The 18,988-nt window shown below is 41.7% G+C and overlaps 2 protein-coding genes, 1 long non-coding RNA gene and 1 pseudogene across 5 annotated transcripts; all 4 read left to right on the top strand.

Moving 5' to 3' along the window:
* LOC115678121 (ethylene-responsive transcription factor CRF4-like) lies at positions 1 to 1,704 on the top strand (annotated as a pseudogene).
* A 4,029-nt stretch (positions 1,705 to 5,733) lies between these two features.
* On the top strand, positions 5,734 to 6,366 carry LOC130140004 (uncharacterized). The gene is made up of 2 exons (XR_008818006.1): positions 5,734 to 5,977; positions 6,081 to 6,366. It is a non-coding gene; the product is annotated as an uncharacterized LOC130140004 (long non-coding RNA).
* A 1,678-nt stretch (positions 6,367 to 8,044) lies between these two features.
* LOC115678019 (uncharacterized) lies at positions 8,045 to 9,513 on the top strand. Its single transcript, XM_030601291.2, has 2 exons — positions 8,045 to 8,480; positions 8,964 to 9,513. Exons 1-2 carry the CDS (start codon positions 8,262 to 8,264, stop codon positions 9,453 to 9,455), a joined length of 711 nt encoding a protein of 236 aa, XP_030457151.1. The 5' UTR covers positions 8,045 to 8,261; the 3' UTR covers positions 9,456 to 9,513.
* Positions 9,514 to 10,692: 1,179 nt separating this feature from the next.
* LOC115678204 (mitochondrial carrier protein MTM1-like) lies at positions 10,693 to 15,538 on the top strand. 3 transcript variants are annotated; one of them, XR_008818085.1, is made up of 11 exons: positions 10,693 to 10,771; positions 10,869 to 11,448; positions 11,841 to 11,915; positions 12,034 to 12,159; positions 12,935 to 12,994; positions 13,079 to 13,249; positions 13,532 to 13,631; positions 13,744 to 13,835; positions 13,938 to 14,087; positions 14,216 to 14,358; positions 15,058 to 15,080. XR_008818085.1 is itself a non-coding variant. In XM_030601544.2 (11 exons), exons 2-11 carry the CDS (start codon positions 11,203 to 11,205, stop codon positions 15,200 to 15,202), a joined length of 1,224 nt encoding a protein of 407 aa, XP_030457404.1. In that variant the 5' UTR covers positions 10,693 to 10,771; positions 10,869 to 11,202; the 3' UTR covers positions 15,203 to 15,538. The 3 variants fall into 3 exon arrangements, 2 of the variants coding, with proteins under 2 accessions (XP_030457404.1, XP_056174492.1); XM_030601544.2 differs by having other exon boundaries at positions 14,300 to 14,358; positions 15,058 to 15,538; XM_056318517.1 differs by lacking the exon at positions 15,058 to 15,080 and having other exon boundaries at positions 14,213 to 14,339.
* Positions 15,539 to 18,988: the final 3,450 nt, after the last annotated feature.

The following is an 18,988-nucleotide window of genomic DNA, read 5'->3' as shown; positions in this document are numbered from 1 at the left end:
CACTCTGTTCTTGATTCCCTCTGCAAAATCCCCTCTTCCTCCTCCTCCTCCTCCCTCTGTGCTGTTCCATTCTCCGTTCGAAGGCTCGCTTCCTTCTCCTCTCGATCCCGCCGGCGGCCCGTGACGTCGGTTGATGATTCCTCCTCTTGCTGTTTCTTGCTCTTGGTGTCTCCTTAGTTCCATCTCTTTCTTCGGTTACCATCCCCCCCCCCCCCCCCCCCCATTCAAGACCGTCTCCGTTAAAAAGAGAAAAGAAACGTACAGACCCGTCTTCCCCCGACTTTAATGCTTCTCCCTCTCGACTGTTGTTGAATTCGAACCGTCCCCCCCTCCCCCGTTTTCGTTCTTCGCTCTTGCTTTCTCTAGAAACACCTCTCTGCTCCCCTGACTCATGGACCGACCGTTTCTGTGTCCGTGTCCTTGTCCGCCGTCTTCCTTTTCTTGTTCTTGCTCTGCTTCGATCAAGTACTCCGAGCACCGCACCGTCAGCAGCAAGCTCGCCGGAGAGTCGTGGTCGACGGCGTCGTCGGCGTCGGCGTCCATGTCTAGGACCGTGAGGATCTCGTTCGCCGACGAGGACGCGACCGACTCGTCGAGCGACGAGGAAGAAGGGCGAGGGCCGGCCTCGCGCTGCCGGGTCAAGAAGTACGTGAGCGAGATCCGAATCGAGGACGACTCTGTCTCGCGGCCCGGGAGCAGAGCGGCCAGCGGCGAGAGGAGAGTCGGCAACGGGAAGGCGAGGCCTAAAGTGAAGCAGCAGCAGCAGGCGGCGCCGGCGGGCGGGAGGAGGTACAGAGGGGTGAGGCAGAGGCCGTGGGGGAGGTGGGCGGCGGAGATCAGAGACCCCGTGAAGCGGACGAGGATCTGGCTCGGCACCTACGACACGGCGGAGGAAGCCGCCCTCGTCTACGATCGAGCCGCGATACGGATCAAGGGCCCAGATGCTCAGACCAACTTTGCGAGGCCAGTTATCGACATCGACGCGGCGGCGGTGCCCGACTCGGCGGAGGGCAGCGGTAAAGTTGTTCGGAACCAGAGCCTTTCCTCTCCCACGTCGGTGTTGAGGTTCCAGACGAGCGAGGAAGCCGAGCCTGAGTCCAAGGTGGGCGACCATCGCGACTGGCCACTGGCTCAGCAGGTTCCCGAGGACGAAGGGTGTCTGTTGGATCCGGTTTTCTTGCGGGGCTTTTTCGACCCGGAAAGTCCCGGCCCCGTTTTCTTGGAAGAGATGAGCGGGGCCGATGCGATTTCCAAGGACGACTTCGATCAAGTGTGCTTCGAGTTCTTGGAAGAAGATCTCGGGTCGTGTAAATGGGATGTGGATAATTATTTTCAAGATCCCTTGGTGCTTCACTGATAACTAATGGCCAAATTCCAGAGTGGGATTTCATCGATTCGTTCGTTGTAACCAGTGACGAAGAGCGACCGATGAAATTCCGGTCGCGGCTGTGAAGAAACTGAATCGATCAAGGTCCTCCCCCTTGTACAAACACTAATCCTACATGTCCATGGAAGTCTTGCAAATGTTTTTTCATGCGTTTTTGGTCCTTCTGCGGTGCAGATGTATGATGCTGAAGTCCCGACTGCAGTTTTGTGTACACATTCATGACAGACTCCATTCGTGTTTCATCCTGTTGCAAGAGTGTAAATGTGCATGAATTCTCTAATCCTAAGAATGCAAAATGTGTGCAGTTTCATTTCTTAGCCTCTTTCTTTTTCTCTTGCCCTTTGCAAATTCTTCAGTTTCATTTTTTTTTAGTGAGCCTATAATATCCTTTTCTATGCTTCTTGTCTCTCTGTCTCTATATATAATGAAAATATATTCAAGTGGGTCAATTATAATGGATGGGGAGAGGGAAGATATTTGTGTTTTTAACTCAAGATGGGATGTTCAGTGGGACATATCAAAGGCTGCCCAGTGCCCAACTTGTTATAAAAAGTTGACCCCCATGTTCAACGGTTGGCCACACTGGACACTTGACAGCCATAAGCTCTCTCCCACCCATTGTTGGATCTGATCTGACCAATTCAATTCCCCTGTTGTCTCTACTTTGTTCTCCTTTCTTTGCGTTAGTTGTTGGTACTTTTTTCTCTTCTTTTGCAAAAGGAAAAAGAGAGAGGACTTCTTGGAGCCTCTATGGGGTTTAGCGGGTAAGATGGTTCAAACTGACCCATGAAACTCGAACCCTAGAACCCTCACTACATGGTTGCCTTCTGATTCACGCATCATATGGTTGTATAACGGTTTATTATTTCAATAAAAATTTGGGCACGAAGTAATAAAAAGCAATTAATTAGATGTCAATGAACTTCCTAGAACTTGCTACATAATTTCATAATCCTACCTTATGTAGGATATGGTTCTTAGTTCTTTTCTCCCTGTGGGGTCATCGATGTTTTTTCCTAGTTCTTTCGTTCTTGAATGGGGGTTGAAGATATAGGGATTCTAGTATAATTCCGCCTCTGCACTCAGCAGCGCGAATGGATTATGTTAATACACAAGGCGAATCATAACATGGAGAACTGTTTACAATCATATAATGCACACATCTAGAAGTAGGTGAAAGAGGAGGGTAGGCTCATTCATGTCGGATTTGTACTTCACTTGATCTCACTCGAAAATGGAGGGGATATTAATTTAAATCGATGTGGCCGAATGGATCGATCTTGTCACAAAAGGAAATGAACTAGTTGAGTTCATTTGTTTCTTGAGAAAGATCTAGTATGGATCTCACTGAAAATGGAAGGATCTAGTGAAAAGAGCTGGTGTATCACCATTCAAATCTCCATGAGGGTAATAAATATTGAAAATTAACTATGTGCATATAAGTCTCATTAAATGTACTTTAGAAAAATACAAGGAATCGGTCATGTAGCAACCGACAGTTTATGCTTTAAAAACAGTAAGACGTTAATTTATTGCCACTTTGGGGCATTATACACTTGGAGAGTTACGATCCGTGCCATCCATGATCTGATTTACTGTTGTTTTTACGTTTCCAATTTGATTTGATGTGTGTGTTAGCTTAAGATGCATAGTATCGTGTAGTCAAGAAACTAGCCTTTTAAGACCACTGAAATAAAGGTTATGTGACGATATAAAAGTTCATGCAACGACAGTATTTAAGGCATATCGTGTGAAGTTGATCTACCCTCTACATTTTTAATGGAAGAAGGGAATATTTGCTGACACCCCATTGAAGGGGAAATCGTCAATAAAGTCATAAACCAAGCGGACTTATGCCAATTTAGCCTTAAACAGTTCAATTGTACTAATTCAGTAATAAACATTTTGATGATTTGCCAAGATAGTTTTTCCGGTCAATTTTCATCAGAAAACACTGACGTGGCAATCCAATCAGCACTAGTCATCCTATGTGGTGTAGCCGGCGCTGACGTGGACAATTTTTTAAATTTTTTTGATTTTTTTCCTTTTTCTATTTTTGTCTTTCCTTTTCTCCGGTGGGCGGTCTTAGGTTAGGTGATGGCTGGAGACCGGTCACGGACGATGGTCGGTGAGGGCCTGGGTGAGGCGGTCCTCGCCGGCCACAAAGAGAAAAAAGAAAAGAGAAAAAGAAACGAAAAGAAAAATAAAATTTAAAAAAATTACAAAAATTATCCATAAAAGCACAGGCGATGCCACGTAAGATAGCCGACGTCTACGTTAACGACAGTAAAAATTGCTAGGATGAAGTATATTGGCAAATTGTTAAAATGTTTTATGACTCAATTGAATTGACATAAATATAATAGGTTTAAGACTTTTTTTGTGTGGTAATTTTCCCTGAAGCAACACCATTAGGGACGGATGAAATCGTGATTTGGACGCATGCTTCATTTGGCTCATTAAAAAACGATCGCACCAATAGAAGGTTAGAACGAGAAAAAGACATACAAGAGTCGTGGGGAATCGGCCGTTCCAAGGGACATTGACTAGAGAGCACAAGACCCTTTGAGTAGGACCCCGTAACGTATGAATCAAGGGGAGGCTATGTCGTTTCTCAGTCCAAGTCTTAGGAAACCACCAAGAAAGAGCGTGTAGGGAGGTCAGGCAGGCATTTCTAGGAAAGGACCGCTGTCAAGGACTCATCCCTAGGAGCCCCTGTCCTAGGCTTCTTTGGTCAGGCCGCCTGTCCTAGGAACACACCCAAGTATGCTGTGCAGTCGCTTTTCAGGGTCCGATTCATGCATTCTTTCGAGGGTCGGAGCAATCAGAGATTGCTGGTGTCGCGTGTGCTTCTTGTCTCCTGGTCTGAAACTGTGGATCGTGACTGAGCGCAACTGGGCTTGGTAAATGGGGTGGATTGACTGTGTTCTTGAAATCTAGCAGGTGGATTCGTTAGGGGAAAATCTATCGAGTCCTTGACCCGATTTTAATGCTTCTCTGTCAGGAGATCCCAAGTGCTCAGAAGTCAGGCTCCATTGCCAATGCATATATACACAGACCCATTTTCATCCTCAGATTTCTTTGGTCCCCACCTCTACCATGCGAAGAGATACTTTTTGAGTGACACCTCAATACGAAAACATTGCTTCTGCTGCCTAAGACATGCAAGTTGCAAAGGCCTTCTTTGACATATACTGAAATAGATGAAGGATTACCATGAGGAAAAGGGCCCTCTACTTCACTTTCGGATTCAGTATTTCTTAGCCCCGAGATGTTGGATGAGTGGTAAACAACCGGATTCTCAAGTTCGATTCCTACTTGGCACAACCATTTTGGGTCAAACTACAATAAAGTAGTTTCTTGTGAATCTCCTAAGCTTGACGTGGATTACCTTCCTCTGATCAAACCAAAAAGGTAGACTTAGTCCAACATACCAAAACCAGCACATCTCACAAGATACCACCGCACCTCTACACATAAAGAAAATCTCACAGTTCTTGGAATACATGAAGCCAATAAAACAAAGGCTTGACTTCTCAAACCTTTTTAAAAAGGGATAATGACACATATAGTCCCTAAATTTTGATTCAATGTGTAATATGATCCCTAAACTTTAACATAATGTGTAATGTCGTCTCTGAACTTTCAATTTGTTTAATGTGATCATGTTCAAGTTAGTCCCTAGACTATTTGAAAATGTTCAATGTTATTTTTTCATTAATTCAAGTTCAGGGACAACATTAAACATTTTTATATAGTTCAAGGACTAGATTGAACACGTATCAAAAGTTTAGGGACTGCATTAAACAAATTGAAAGTTCAAGGATGACATTGCACATTAGGCTAAAGTTCATGAACCACATTGAACAAATTAAAAGTTCAAAAATCACATTACATATTAGGTCAAAGTTCAATGACCATTTGTGTCATTTCCCTATAAAAAACCAATTGAAAATCAAGGATTCATTGACTTTTCAACTACTTTGTGTGAGATTAACTCCCCATGGTCATGGAGCTTGGGAGGTCTTGAACCCTATCATGGCCAGAACAAAAAGGAGCCATGATCTTGAATCCCTACATATGAGTATGAAGAACACTTAGCAACCCTAGATTCCTGTAGGGGTGAGTAGGGGAATTCCCGTTCCGTTAGTGGATGATGATTAAGGAGCAAGAACAATAATGTGTAGCCGCCTAATTTTGTCTGACCTGTGTCGGCTGCTACTGCTCATGCCCCGCTCCAAAATTCTCCTTGTCCACTCAAAGCAGTCCTAAAGCAGAGCAGGAGTCACTGTTTGTTCACAAGAAGATGTGTTGAACGAACCAAAAAGGCAAAAAGAGAAAATCTCCTCAAATTAGATCAGAATAAAGACAAGGACACAGATCCTATTCTCTTACCATTTGGGGGTGTAAATGAGTGGGATCTTCAGCCTAAATCAGGCTAGTTGCACCCATTACGGGCCACGAGATCTTACCCAGAATATCGCAAGGCAAGAAAAAGATGAGAAAAGAGAAGAAAAGGAAAGAAAAGAAGCACCCTGACGTAGATTTCGTTCCGATTCTCTCCATTCGCCGCGTCTCGGGACTGCTAAGGTTTTGGTCCTACATGTTTCTTAGCTTGTTCGTGAAACGAAGAGCCAAATCTTCTGCTTTCCCTCGCTTTCTTTAACTTTCGTTATGCCCATTTCATGCCCAGAAAATTTGACAATGCCTCGAACAAAAGAAAAACAATAAAAGAATTGTTTTTGATTGGTGGGGCTGGCTCGGGTGGTGAGAATCGAGGAGCAGATATTCAACAGAAGTTTTGCATGTGTTCCACTTGTCTGGCTTTGCCTTCTTGTTCTACCCTTTTGTTAGCACTGCGAGAAGAGGCTTTCTGGAAAGTGAATCTTCACTATACTCGTGAGGTGTATTATGGTTCTTGATGTTTTCAAACAGTTCAAAGCAACTGAAGAACAACCATCATGGAAAAGAATTAGATATTTGCAGAAATTACCTTTTGCATTTCCTAAGTAAGATAGTTTTGTAAGAATCAACCAACTTAGGGTGCATCCATCGATTTGCTAATTCCAATAGGTGCTTCCTAAGTATCACGCTTCAGTTTATTAGTATTCGTATGCAAACTCAAAATACAATCTGAAACTCAGCCGATCATCTTCTGATGAACTTACTCAGAGCATATATGATACCAGGCCCACAATTGCAATTGTAGCTCCAATTATTGGGCCAATTCTTTAGGCCATCTTCACTGTACGAAGCTTATATGATGCGTGAATTGCATTTCACCGATAAGTTATAAGTTTATGACAATGAAAAAACGTACATTTCCATTGAAAAAGTGCAACTTAACCGAATTCTCGTACAATTCAACCTCAAATTTGTCAAATACAATTAGATTTAGAGTGCCTTTCGTGCTTTTAATAGGATTTGTCAAATTGACCGATCGGGTATGGATGATTACGTATCTACTGGATGTTAACCGACAAAATAAAGGATGTTGAACATCATAACAATAGTAGGAGAGGCGTGCACACTAAAATTCAAATTGTATCTCCTAAAATGGAGGTAGTCCCATTTTCTCAACACTTCTAGTTTGTTTAATGAAGACTCCAATTCAGTGAGTAGAATAGTGATCAGTGGCAATATAGTTTGTTCAATGAAAATTCCAATAATCAATTGAAGTATGTTAATTGTGTGCATTCAAGATGTAATGCTCTGGAATTTCATGATGGTCCTTGGGCATCCTAGTTAGATATCTCAAATTCGATTTCACACGCTTTCTTTCACTCTTTTGTTGTAAATTTCCTAGTAAATATGGGTGTCGAGCGCCTCATCCAAGGATGACGACCTCGACCTCGACCCAGAGAGAGAGAGAGAGAGAGAGAGAGAGAGAGAGAGAGAGATGTGGGCTGATCAATACGTGTTTGTGGGCTTTTAGGACCGGGAAAACTCAAGAATGAATGAATTTGCATGCTTAGGATGGGCCTTAAATATGGAAACTCAATGGCACCGAGCCTGTCAATGGAACTGAGTTTTAGGGACTTCTTCAACCGACCGTCCCTAAAACTCGCCGCCCATTGTCCTTTCCTCAGTAGGATTGCGCGCATCAAGTCTTTTTCCATACCGTCAGCCTCCATGCGAGCAACCACGTCGAGATACAGAATGTATTCAGCAGAATCCTCGTCTTTAAAGCTCAACAATTTATGTTAAATGCTCAGGTCTATAGTTTACCTCCCTTTTTATTCCCCATGAAAGCTCACGACCATGTTAGTAGTCAGTACATGACGAAGTGGATGGCACGATTGTGGCTCTGACGCTCGAAAGCACACTGGCCACTATTTTGTATTATCAAGTCACTGAGTTCAAGGATTGGTCGTGCGGCGTCAAATGCTACTCATGTTTATAAACCTCACGTGACGGTCCTCGAATACACTGCGTCCTTTCCAGATAAGCGGGTCATGACGGGCTAATGCGCTCGGCGATCATGATTCCGTGTGAAGGCGAGGGTTTGGGTGGGGGCATGAAACAGCTAAGCCTTTCAGCTGGGGGAGCAAAACTTCCCTTCAAAGCAAACCCACATAACGCACGCATAACGAAACAAAAAGGTGGTGACAACTGACAAGTTGGTAGCACACGCCGACATCAATGAACCACTGCCAAAGCGGAATGATGTCTACCTTACATTCCATAGTGTCTCACGCTTCCACCGCAGCAAGTGAAGAGAAGAAAGGAAAAGGGCAAAAACAAAGGCCTGACAAAATCTGAAAAAGAGGACTCCTTCGTTCTCGAATATTGTGGAAGATGTCATTTGCGGCAGAAAGGGAGAAGGGAAATAAAGCTGGTGGGTTGAGCTGGGCATTGAGTGCTTTTGATTTTGATGGAGTTGAATGGAGACCTGCAGGGTCTCATTGAGAGGGCTTGGGCACTGAAAGACACCATTGATGGTGAAATCAACAACAGTTTCTGGTATTGCAACTTCTGCTCGCGACATGGTCATAACTGTGACATTGCGGGGACAGCATATAAGGAGAGAGAGAGGCTCTCTGCCATAAGAGATTCATTGAAGGATGTGGAGTCCATGCTCATATACTTACAGGTGTGGTTCGGTTCGGTTCGGTCCTACTCTTCATTCTTCCACCTTTGATCAATTGAAGGAATTAATTTTGTTTAAGTTCATGTTCATATAGCTGTGGTGACTTACCAGGCATCTTAGATTTATTGGTGGAGCATGTGTGAGATTGCAGAGGACATGAACTCTTGCAGTCACGGAAGATCTGTGTAAATTGGCTATTGATGTTGCATGATTAAGCTGCATATATTCGTCCTTCTTCAATTTGCCTCTAATCATACGACAGCATAAAAGTTTTTCGTAAGCAGTTAAAGATTTACTATCATGGGCTCGAGGCAATTTCTGTTGGAATAGAACATGAAACTGAAGCTGGAATCACAGTCCCAAAATTTATTCCAAGAAAGAGTTTCTGGTTAATCGATTTAATCCTTCTGCTCTTAAAATTTCTATGTTACCTACACAACCATGTATAGCTTGAGAAAGTTCACAACAGAGAGCAATTTCTTGCAGAGGCTGCGGAGCTGGCAGCACTTAGATAGACATGCGGCGCTTGCTCGGTTGGAAGATAGCAGATCCGTCCTCATTGAAAATGTGAGCCAATATCAAGGAAGGCCTCTCGATGTGGTGCGAGAATTAAATGCATGTTTCGGCAATGGAAAAATGGTGTTCAACAAGATAAAATCAAGAGATCAAATGGCGAAAAGAAGCAATGATCCGGCTGACCTTAAGCGTCAGAAAAGGCCGGGACTAGGCTTCATGGTCTGTTGCTTGAAGATACTGCTCAGTCCATTGAAATGGCACGAGGCCGTCGGCATTGCTGTGAAACTAGCCGTTGTCTCCGCGAGCATTTCGTCGACAGTGTCATTCATAAGTTGCAAGAAGCAGAAACGGAGTTCCAGGAAGGGATTTGTGTCACTGACGGACCCAACAGAAGGGGGGAAAAGTGGCAGCTTGGTAGGCATTTCGAAGAGGCCTCTACATGTTTTAAGTGGCAGGGGATAACTGCATGGCTACTAATCCATTCATTCATCGAATGCATCAAGCTTATAGTTTCTATTTTTGTCCTTGCAAAAATCTTTTGTAGTTTTCAACGATGCATGGTGTGATCTAATACTGATACTGTGTTGTATGAGACACTGGAACAAGAAGATTAACAAATTCTCAGACCTTTCTTAATTAACAGATTCTTTTCCCTGATAAGTAAGTCACTTCATTTCCTCAAAACCAGAGAAATGGGTGGATTAAATCTCATACAAGCCCATCAAGGTCCAACACGAGCCCAACAAACAATACAAGCCCACACAAGCCATCAAGTCCAAAATGAGCCCGACAAAGCAATATAAGACCATCTACTTTCAGAAGGATCCACATGAGAAAACGTGTTATGTTGCTTTTCTTCTTTTTATGTGATGATTTGGTTTCTATGAACTTATCGAGAGAATGAGACTATGGACTTGTCGGGATGTGATTCATACTTCCTATCGATAGAAAGGCACAAGAGTCTTGTTCTCGGTGAGCGGACGGCGATCTTGGGGCTGCCCCGCAGGGTTGTAGGGGACAACACCCCCACGAAACTAGATAGCTTTTTATAGTTTGTGCTCGTATTTTATAGGTAGTTTGGGCTTGGGTCCATGAAGAGCCGTTGTGTTGCTTATATATAATATCTTTCTTTTGTAATTGAGAGATGTAACAGAGATGTGCGATGGATAATTATAGTGGAATCCTTTACTAAATGAGTCCTAATTTAAGAGTGAACCAAGATAAAAATCTTATCTCTAGATTTTTTTTTTTCGCTTTTACTCTTTATTTTCTTGTGATCGTGCGCAAAATCCTAACATACCTCAAAACGTTCTACCGGATGTTACCACCACTATGCTGTGCTTAAGCTCATTATCAGGCCTGTCCACAAGTAAGATCAAACAGCTTTCGGTGGTTAGCATACGATCATTTTTTGCAAAACTGACTCGACCCAATCCCAGCCCATCAACAGAGAGGCAAAAGTCAAGCTGCTCTGTTTCTCTCCGCAACTTTTTCTCAGCCATCGAGTCCGAGTCAGCCACGCCATCTCCTTTGGTTACGCGCCACGTGTCAGCCTGCCCTCGTCGCCACGCAACCTCCCCGCTCTCCGAAAGGCCCAGAACATGTCTGCACCAGAAAATTTGGAGAAAAAGACGGCTCCCAAAGACCAACCTCTGTGTCTGTCTGGGGCTCCCCTGCTGGGCAGAGTGCTGCTGAGCTGGGAAGCTAGAAAGGAGGCCACCTGCCGAGCGAAATGACCCACAACCCACCACGCAATTCTCTCCCATCGCCAATCCCCGGTTCGTATTCCTGTTCCTATTCCAATTTACGAATTGTTTGGCGCTTCTCTGCTTCACGCCACGAATCAGAATCTCCTCCCTCTTCTTGCCCTTGCAGAAACATCAAGCTGATACCTTGAAAAGGCCCTCGGAAACCTCTTTGCCCAAGTTGAATTTGGCAAACCGCAACAGACGTACGAGTCAATCACCCAAGCCGTTATCTGTCCAGAATTTTCCTTCTCAGCTTCCATTGAGTTGCCTTGGGCGGACGAAGTCGGCCTAACCCCTTTCTTTTCGATAAAAATCGAGACTTTACTTGGGTATATTCTCTTCCGGACAGCAAATTCTCCCCTGTTTTATTGGAAGTAGGGTTGGAATGAATTGAGAGAGAGAGAGAGAGAGAGAGAGAGAGAGAGAGAGAGAGAGGAGGTTACGGTTATGAGGTGGGCATTATGGTCGGATCAAGACAAGGCGTGCCTTCTTCGTCGTCTTCATGGATAGGCGCCGTGACAACGAGAGTTGATTTTGACGGTAAAGCGTCCTCTGTTGCGGAGAAGATGGTCGGAGACGGCAAGGAGAACTTCTCAGAGAAAAAATGCGTTTCAAACATGGAGTTGGGTTTTGGAGAGAGGGCTTTCTCTGCGGCTGGCGCTGCCATCATCTCCGCGATCATTGTCAACCCTCTCGATGTCGCCAAGGTATCGAATTTCGCTTGAATCGTTCCGCAAGCTTTATTCAATTTCTGGGCGTGTTTACAGCCATTCAATTCCTGTGAGCTGAGCCTTTATTTACCCTTTTGTTCTCATCTCGAGACTCTTGATTTTCGCTGCTGTTTTAGCCGACTGATCGTATCTTGTTGAGATACCAATTACGGAGCTTGTCAATTTTTCAGGGTTATTTCTTTGATCATTGGCCATTATCAGGCCATTCATACTACTGCTATATATTTCTTTGTAATGGAGCTATATGATAGTGAAGAATTGGATCGTACCGATATTGTTGTCGTGTCTTAAACTCATATGCTAAAAGATGCGAGACTCTGTTTCTGTGGATACTCAATATTTGACTTATCGATTATGTAAAATTGCAGACAAGGTTGCAAGCTCAGGCTGCTGGAGTCCCTTCTAAGGGGCTGTGTCACATGTCCTCATTCGATTCGAATGTGGTATGTGTCTGTCTATTAAATTTTTCCTGTAGCCTCATCAGATAATTTCATTGGCATTCTGATTTCTCCCAGGTGTGAGGGGATATTAACCATGAATGTATATTGCGTTTCGATTTAGATGCTTCCAGACTTAAGAAGTTATACGTCATGCACACGTTCCGTATTTGACAATGAACCAGTGTGCCCACCCGAATGTGGCCGGTATAAAGGGACTCTGGATGTCTTCTACAAAGTCATACGCCAGGTTAGTTTGCTTTACGGTTGTGGAGCATTTATTAGAAGCATTATATGAGGCAGAAGAACTAAGGCAAAAAGCACGTACTTACGGCGCTTCACTGTTTGATTCTGACCAAGGATTTTGTATAAATCTTTGGATGATAATACTACTTGCTTATGCCTTACATAATTTTCTTGATTTTCTGGCAAGACAATTGAAAGCATGTATTGCGTAATATGTTTTGCTACAGAGATTGAACATCAAATGGTGCCAAATTCTGTAGCTTCATAATGCATTTGCGCAATCAGCCTTCTGGGTACTGCCAAGTTCTAGAGTTCCCACTTTTAGTTTCTCAGCTATGAATTTTGGATTGCATGTAGCTTTGAAAAGAACTAATTACAGAGACAAATTGCTCCAAGAATTTGTTGCTGTAAACCCACCACTTTTGGACCGCTCAATTCACCACGACTGGATGCATAGTTGGTAGATAATGGACTGATCTGGGATTCTTATCGATAAAAAGGTGCTTGAGGAGATTTAGTATTGGAAACTGAACTGGGGCATTTGCGACTTCAGCCTCATTCTTGTTAGGATCCAGCAGAAAAGATCAAGGCTCTGCCTATCTATAACAACTGAGCTAGCAATTTTGTTGCTTTCCAGTGTTATCTCACCCATAAAAAAATTATTTGTGAACAATTGCCATCATGGCAAAAACCATATAATTCAGTGTACTCTACATTTCGCAGTTTGCTTCGTTTTTCACAATTGGGTGTTGTCATGTTTTTCTTTTCTTGGGCTAAAGGAGGGATTTGCAAGGCTCTGGAGAGGCACAAATGCAAGCTTGGCTTTGGCGGTGCCAACTGTAAGACTCCTATACATGAAGAATCATGCGAAATCTTTCTTGAGACATACTTGCTGATGGAAATTCCTTATTGTTGTTAATCAGGTGGGAATCTATTTGCCGTGCTATGATATCTTGCGCAATGCGATGGAAGGTTATACAACAGAATACATGCCAAGCTTGACACCATATGTTCCATTGCTTGCAGGCTCAGCTGCTAGATCATTAGCCTGTATTTCTTGTTATCCCGTGGAATTGGCAAGAACGCGAATGCAGGTTCAGTTTTTATCTTGTCTCGACAGCTTCTTCAGGAGTCAACGCTCTTATTTCATTGAATTCTTCTTTGGCTGGAGAGTAACAATCCATTATTGATGACTTCCTTTGAATGCCCTTAGTTTGTTTTCATAAACAAAATTTCTCCTAAGCTAGTGAAAGGAAAGAAGAAGGAAGGACTGATATCTTCTTCTCTTCAAGTGTGTTCCTAAGTCAAGCTAGTTTCATTGGCAACCAGAGGCAACTGAAGTTGTAACAGCAATAAACACTTTTATTGACTGATAGGCATTCAAAGAAATGAAAAATGGTCCAAAACCTCCAGGAGTTTTGAAGACATTGCTTGAGGTCATTAAACCTATCCGAAGCACAAACAGCCTTCAAAATTGTGAGTATGGTTTTGGCTTTTGCAACTCTCTCTCTATTGCTGGTGGAAACTCATTATTTCATCATCATTTTACTTATATAAGCATATTATAATGATGAATATCATGGTACAGTACAAACCTACCGCCTTCTGTGGACTGGTCTTGGAGCACAACTCGCACGTGATGTTCCTTTTTCTGCAATTTGCTGGTCAATTCTCGAGCCGGCAAGTTTTGGCCTCCTGTTTTTACTCTTAATAAAAAATTGGTCTTTGCTTGGATAGTTTTGCATTTTATCCGTAGATCAATGTCCTTGCCTTTTTGTACAGACCAGGCAGAAAATCTTTGAAATGGTTGCAGAGGAATCTAGTGCAGCCATTGTCCTTGGTGCAAATTTTTCCGCTGGTTTAGTGGCCGGAACGATTGCAGCTGCTGCGACTTGTCCGTTGGATGTGGCAAAGACAAGGCGGCAGATTGAGGTAGTTTTGATGTTGAGCTTCAAATTTATATATCAAATCATAAGCATGCTCGTCCACGTTCCATCTTAGGGTATTTTGATCGGGAGATATCCATTTGAGAGACTGACAGATTGGAATTCATTTAGTAGATAGGTTTTGAATTAGGTTGTTACTAGAAGCCTCGTTGAACTGGGATGATCATTCGTTGTCACTTACTGTTTGCGGCCTTACAGAAGGATCCCACAAGGGCATTAAACATGACGACAAGACAAACTTTAGCTGAAATATGGAGGTATGTACTATGTTCTTATGCTAGCACATGGCAAGCATATATATGTTGATGTGATGTATGCCTACTCGTAAGTTGTAATTTACTTTCCACGTTGTGAAGATAGGGAAAAGGCATCGTTTTTAGTTTTTTAACGAATTACAATGAATATCACTTGATAAACTCACATCACTCCAAAAACAAAGAGCCCTGTCATTAAGTGGATATCGGCCTCAACAGGTGAACAATTTCTTCAAACACATGCAGATTCCTCAATTAAGTTGGTCCCCAGATCAATGTGGGGACGAGATTTTTGTTTTCGACCACATGTACATTTAACATAAGACAAATACACAATCATGCAATTGATGGGTATTGGGTACTACATTTAGGTTTAGCAATCCTGTATTTAAGAGAGAATACAGAAAAGGAATCTGGTGATCATGGGTCAATTCGTGCTCGGAAGGATTCATTGTTTTGATGGCATCTATGAAGAATCTTCCTCCTGAATAAAGGATTGGCACTTTCAACAAATCACAAATCTTCAGGGCAATAGTTTTTCCTTCTGATCCTGCCCGAGATATAAATCATATTAAAAGTTGCGTGTAGGTGTCGCTCATTTGCGAATTCGGATTCTGTTGCATGGAAATCAATTGTCTGCTGTGATGGTTCTATTTGTCTGCGGGCTCATTAATGGACTCGGCTGTTTTTTGCTTGGAACAGGGATGGTGGAATGAAAGGACTGTTTGCCGGAGTAGGACCTCGAGTTGGTCGCGCCGGTCCATCGGTTGGAATAGTCGTGTCTTTCTATGAAGTCGTCAAGTATTGTTTACATCACAGACACATTAAAGATGGTGGAAGGGGATAGGTACTCTTGCAGGTCCTTTTATCGTTCATCCCTAGACCAGTCGAGTTCGACCTCAGCCATCGATCTAAGATTGACACTGCATCTGACAATGCGAAGAGGAATATGAACATGATACAAAAGCGGAATCGATTGTCAGCGCACATGCAAAATTGCTCATTTTGCTTCGTCGATTCGTCACCCGGGGATATATATGTCCAAGCACCTGGTGCATCTAATAATTCATTTTGGTCATTAATGTCGAAACACGCTCAATGCTTCATGGCATATGGCAAATTGTGGTACGAGAATTGAATTTTATTTTTTTTGGATTATCCAAAATTATAAAGTTTAGGTAAATTGAATCTTCTTGCTTTTAGCTTCTATTCTTTTATAAATAGCCCGAAGCAAAGGCTAGTGTAAAAGATAAACCAAGCAGCCTGGATCAACATCATATATTATCGAATTGTAATTTAATTTGACATAGATATAGCCTAAAATACAGGGGAAAATTGTACAAAAAGATTTAATTGTGCCATTGAGTTCTAAATCTTCTTATGTTTTGCCAATTGAGTTAATCCGGTCAAATTTGATTGGAAATTATTGATGTAAACGCCGGTCATCCTGCGTGACGCGCTAGAGTTGACGTGAACATTTTTAATAATATTCTAAAATCTTTTCAAATTTATTTTACAACTTTTGCTTAGGACAGATTGTGGCCACGTTGCTTATTCTTTCCATGTAAGTTGATGTTTAATGATGAGAAGTTGGTTTTTTGGGTTTTCATGTTCAATATGGTAGAGAGATCTAGGATGCATATGATGACTATTCTGTTTATTTTTTTTTCTATTTTTCTATTTCTGGAACAAGTTTGGAACATAAATTCATTTGGCAACGCAATTTCATTTTTCTATTTTTGGAACAAATTTTTAGTTCATAAATAGGTTTGGAATAGAAATAAGAAGTAATTTTTTTTTTACTTTTTTGTTTCTGGAAAAAAGAGAAATAAAAACTTTTCTCATCGCTCGCCCTCGTCTCCCGCCACCCACTGCTTCTGGCTGCCACCCCTTGCCGTCGGCTGTTGCCGGAAATAGGTTTGGAATAACAATTTATTTATTGCTTTGGTTTATTGAGTGTTAAATTATAGATTGCGTATATGCATGATCACTTCAAATCAACCAAAATTGCTTGCAAAATATTTTTGAAAATAAAGAGAAAATAAACTGAAATGGCGCTAGATATTTATCTAACGTAATCAAATCTTGAATCTATTAAATCTCTGGTTTGCAAAAGTGTTTAATCGACCCTAACCGATTAGTAGCAGCTCTAAAAGGTAAGAAAATTGCGTGTTAAACCAAATACAAGTTATGATTGGTAGGTTTTGGGAGAGCCCGTGTTAAACGTGAGCGATTGCCTCGAGAGAGGAACCTTCCTTGTTATTTAGTAGTCCATGAGCTTTTCCTTGGGCAGTTCACCTCTGGGAAGGTCTTGACAAGGGTTGAGACCGATTGGCTTTTAGGCCATATGAGAGAAGCGAATTTAGTATTCAAATATTTTAGAATTAGATTTTGATCAGTTTGAAGGTTAAAGTTCTTCTTCTTCATTTTGCTTAAATCTTCAAAATTATAAGCATTGGGATTTGAATATTACCATATAAAGTTTCAAGATTTATATGTATCGAAGATGTCTCTTAGCTATGTGGGCTGGATCTTAGGAATTAAATCGACATATTTCAGTTTTTCTCTTGAGAGGCCGTTGCACCATCACATACATATCCAACCAGTGATATATGCCGACTTAGTAACATTTTCGAATGAAATATTTACAAACTTGCATAAATGCCAGACCTAAATTCGAGTTTTTGCAGATTGTAGTTAAATTTGGCTGCTGAATTCATACTAATCTTTTTGCTTTTGCAGAAGAAAGGAGGAAAATTGGGGGACAAAAGCAGAGTGGCTATTCTCGACCACCATCTGATAATTCTCATGCTTGTCCTTGGCTTCTGATCCTCCATGGATCTGTAGGGCACAGACAAACTTTCTCTAACATATTAGAAGACCGCTATTACACCAGGATAATTCCCGATATGCTCAATCAACGGACGTGTCCTACTTCTCCGGAATGGATAGTGTTGGAGTATTGCGACTCCGAGGAATGTTGCCTTTGGAATCCATCCTCTATGGAAAAGGTTCAACTTCCGTGCGCTCGAGGGATGGTTTATGACTGCTGTTTTTTGTCGTCTTCGCCGGGCGACGCTCACTGCACAATTTTCCTCGTTAATTGAAAGGAAATGAATTCCTAAATAAAACGAAATTTGAACGGTCGAGAAACAGTTCCTAAATATCGAAACTCGAATTATTGAAAAACATGCCCAAAAATATCTGCAAATGCTAGGCCCTCATGATGGGCTGGGTTAGCCCAATTCATAAACCCATAATCTATTATTTCCCACTCACCTATGATGGGTTAATCCAGCCCATGACCCATTATGAGGGCCAATATCAAGTAATTGCTCTGGCGGTTATTTGCAAATCGTGTAACTGCCCTTAGCTGTTCCAAAAAAGAAAAAAAAACAAAAGGGAAAAGATCGTAATCTGTAGTAGTGTCTGTTTTTAAGAAAACAGATAAGAAAACAACGATCCGCTCTCTTTCCTAACACATGATCCAACGAGGAACTCTCGTGCTTGCAATTGAAAATATTTGGAAACAAGGTATGTTCATTGTGTAATATACCTATTTCATTATCATTTGTAGATATTCTTGGGCATGTTTCTCGATTGTTCGAGTTTCGGTATTTAGGAACTGTTTCTCGACCGTTCGAGTTTCGTTTTATTTAGGAATCAGGAAACAGATCGATATTCCCAGGAATCGGACCATACCAGCTGGTCCAATCCAGGCCAGTGCGGGCGGGTCCCAATTTGGGCAGTCCGTTTTGCACACCCCTAGGCTCTAGCGCTTTTACTAAAGGGATAGAGTCATTTTCTCCAGAAACCGGGTGATGAATTTTGCTATATATCGAAATGTGCAATATGAATTTTCACTTAGGAAAAAAAACAAAAAGTAAATTGAGAGGGGTTCAAACAGCGAACAAAGAAAACATAATTAGTTTTTTTTATCAAAGTAAACATTATTAATTCGTGAGTCAATAAATAATATTACAATACCTTAGAAAGGTTGGACATTCACCATTTTCAAATTACTTCACATTTGAGTGTCGATAGCTCATCATCTCATTTAGAATGGTTAATTGTGTTTGCGCATGTCAAAATCTTGCCGACCTCATATAGTAATCGAGTGCAAGACGTCAAACATGAATTTTTGATATTATTTATTAAAAGGCTATAATGTTGTAAAATAAGGATTTTTAACTTTCTTACATAGTACAAATTTGTATTACATTTAATCATATTCAAGTCCAAAAGTCCTAAAGCCCAAAGTTTTAAGTTACGACATTCGCCCGTCGAATCTAAAAGCAAAACATGTTAAAAGAATTTTTGCCTTTTACAATGTCGCAATATTTAGTTGTAATCAAGTGCAAATGTGATTCTTTTATGTGTTCCGCAATATTTTACAAAGACTTATGGTGCTTTCGCCATAAGCAAGTGCAAAACGTTGTAAAAATGCCATGTCTTATAATTACATATGTCATGACATTTTTTAATACATAGAAAATATAACATGTTTAATTATATGAGGCTCCATTGATTTTCATGTATCAGTGGTCAGGAAATAAATTTGGAACTGGAACAGAAACAAGAAATAACAAAAATCTACTTTTTTGTTCTTGAGAACAAAAAGAGAAATAATGTC

This window comes from Syzygium oleosum, unplaced genomic scaffold, assembly GCF_021117445.2.
Source record: "Syzygium oleosum isolate NSW1041296 unplaced genomic scaffold, Sole_v2.1 Sole_v2.15, whole genome shotgun sequence".
NCBI lineage: Eukaryota > Viridiplantae > Streptophyta > Magnoliopsida > Myrtales > Myrtaceae > Syzygium > Syzygium oleosum.
Note: the sequence above shows the minus strand (reverse complement) of the source record. Positions and strands in the feature narration are given on the sequence as shown.

What these genes read in the sequence shown, in the direction of transcription:
- LOC115678019 (XM_030601291.2), top strand. Translation starts at nt 8,262, where the DNA reads ATGGAGTTGAATGGAGACCTGCAGGGTCTCATTGAGAGGGCTTGGGCA. An exon ending in CCATGCTCATATACTTACAG is followed by an intron (nt 8,481 to 8,963) that starts GTGTGGTTCGGT and finishes AATTTCTTGCAG; the next exon opens with AGGCTGCGGAGCTGGCAGCA.
- LOC115678204 (XM_030601544.2), top strand. Translation starts at nt 11,203, where the DNA reads ATGGTCGGATCAAGACAAGGCGTGCCTTCTTCGTCGTCTTCATGGATA. An exon ending in ACCCTCTCGATGTCGCCAAG is followed by an intron (nt 11,449 to 11,840) that starts GTATCGAATTTC and finishes GTAAAATTGCAG; the next exon opens with ACAAGGTTGCAAGCTCAGGC. An exon ending in ACTTTAGCTGAAATATGGAG is followed by an intron (nt 14,359 to 15,057) that starts GTATGTACTATG and finishes TGCTTGGAACAG; the next exon opens with GGATGGTGGAATGAAAGGAC.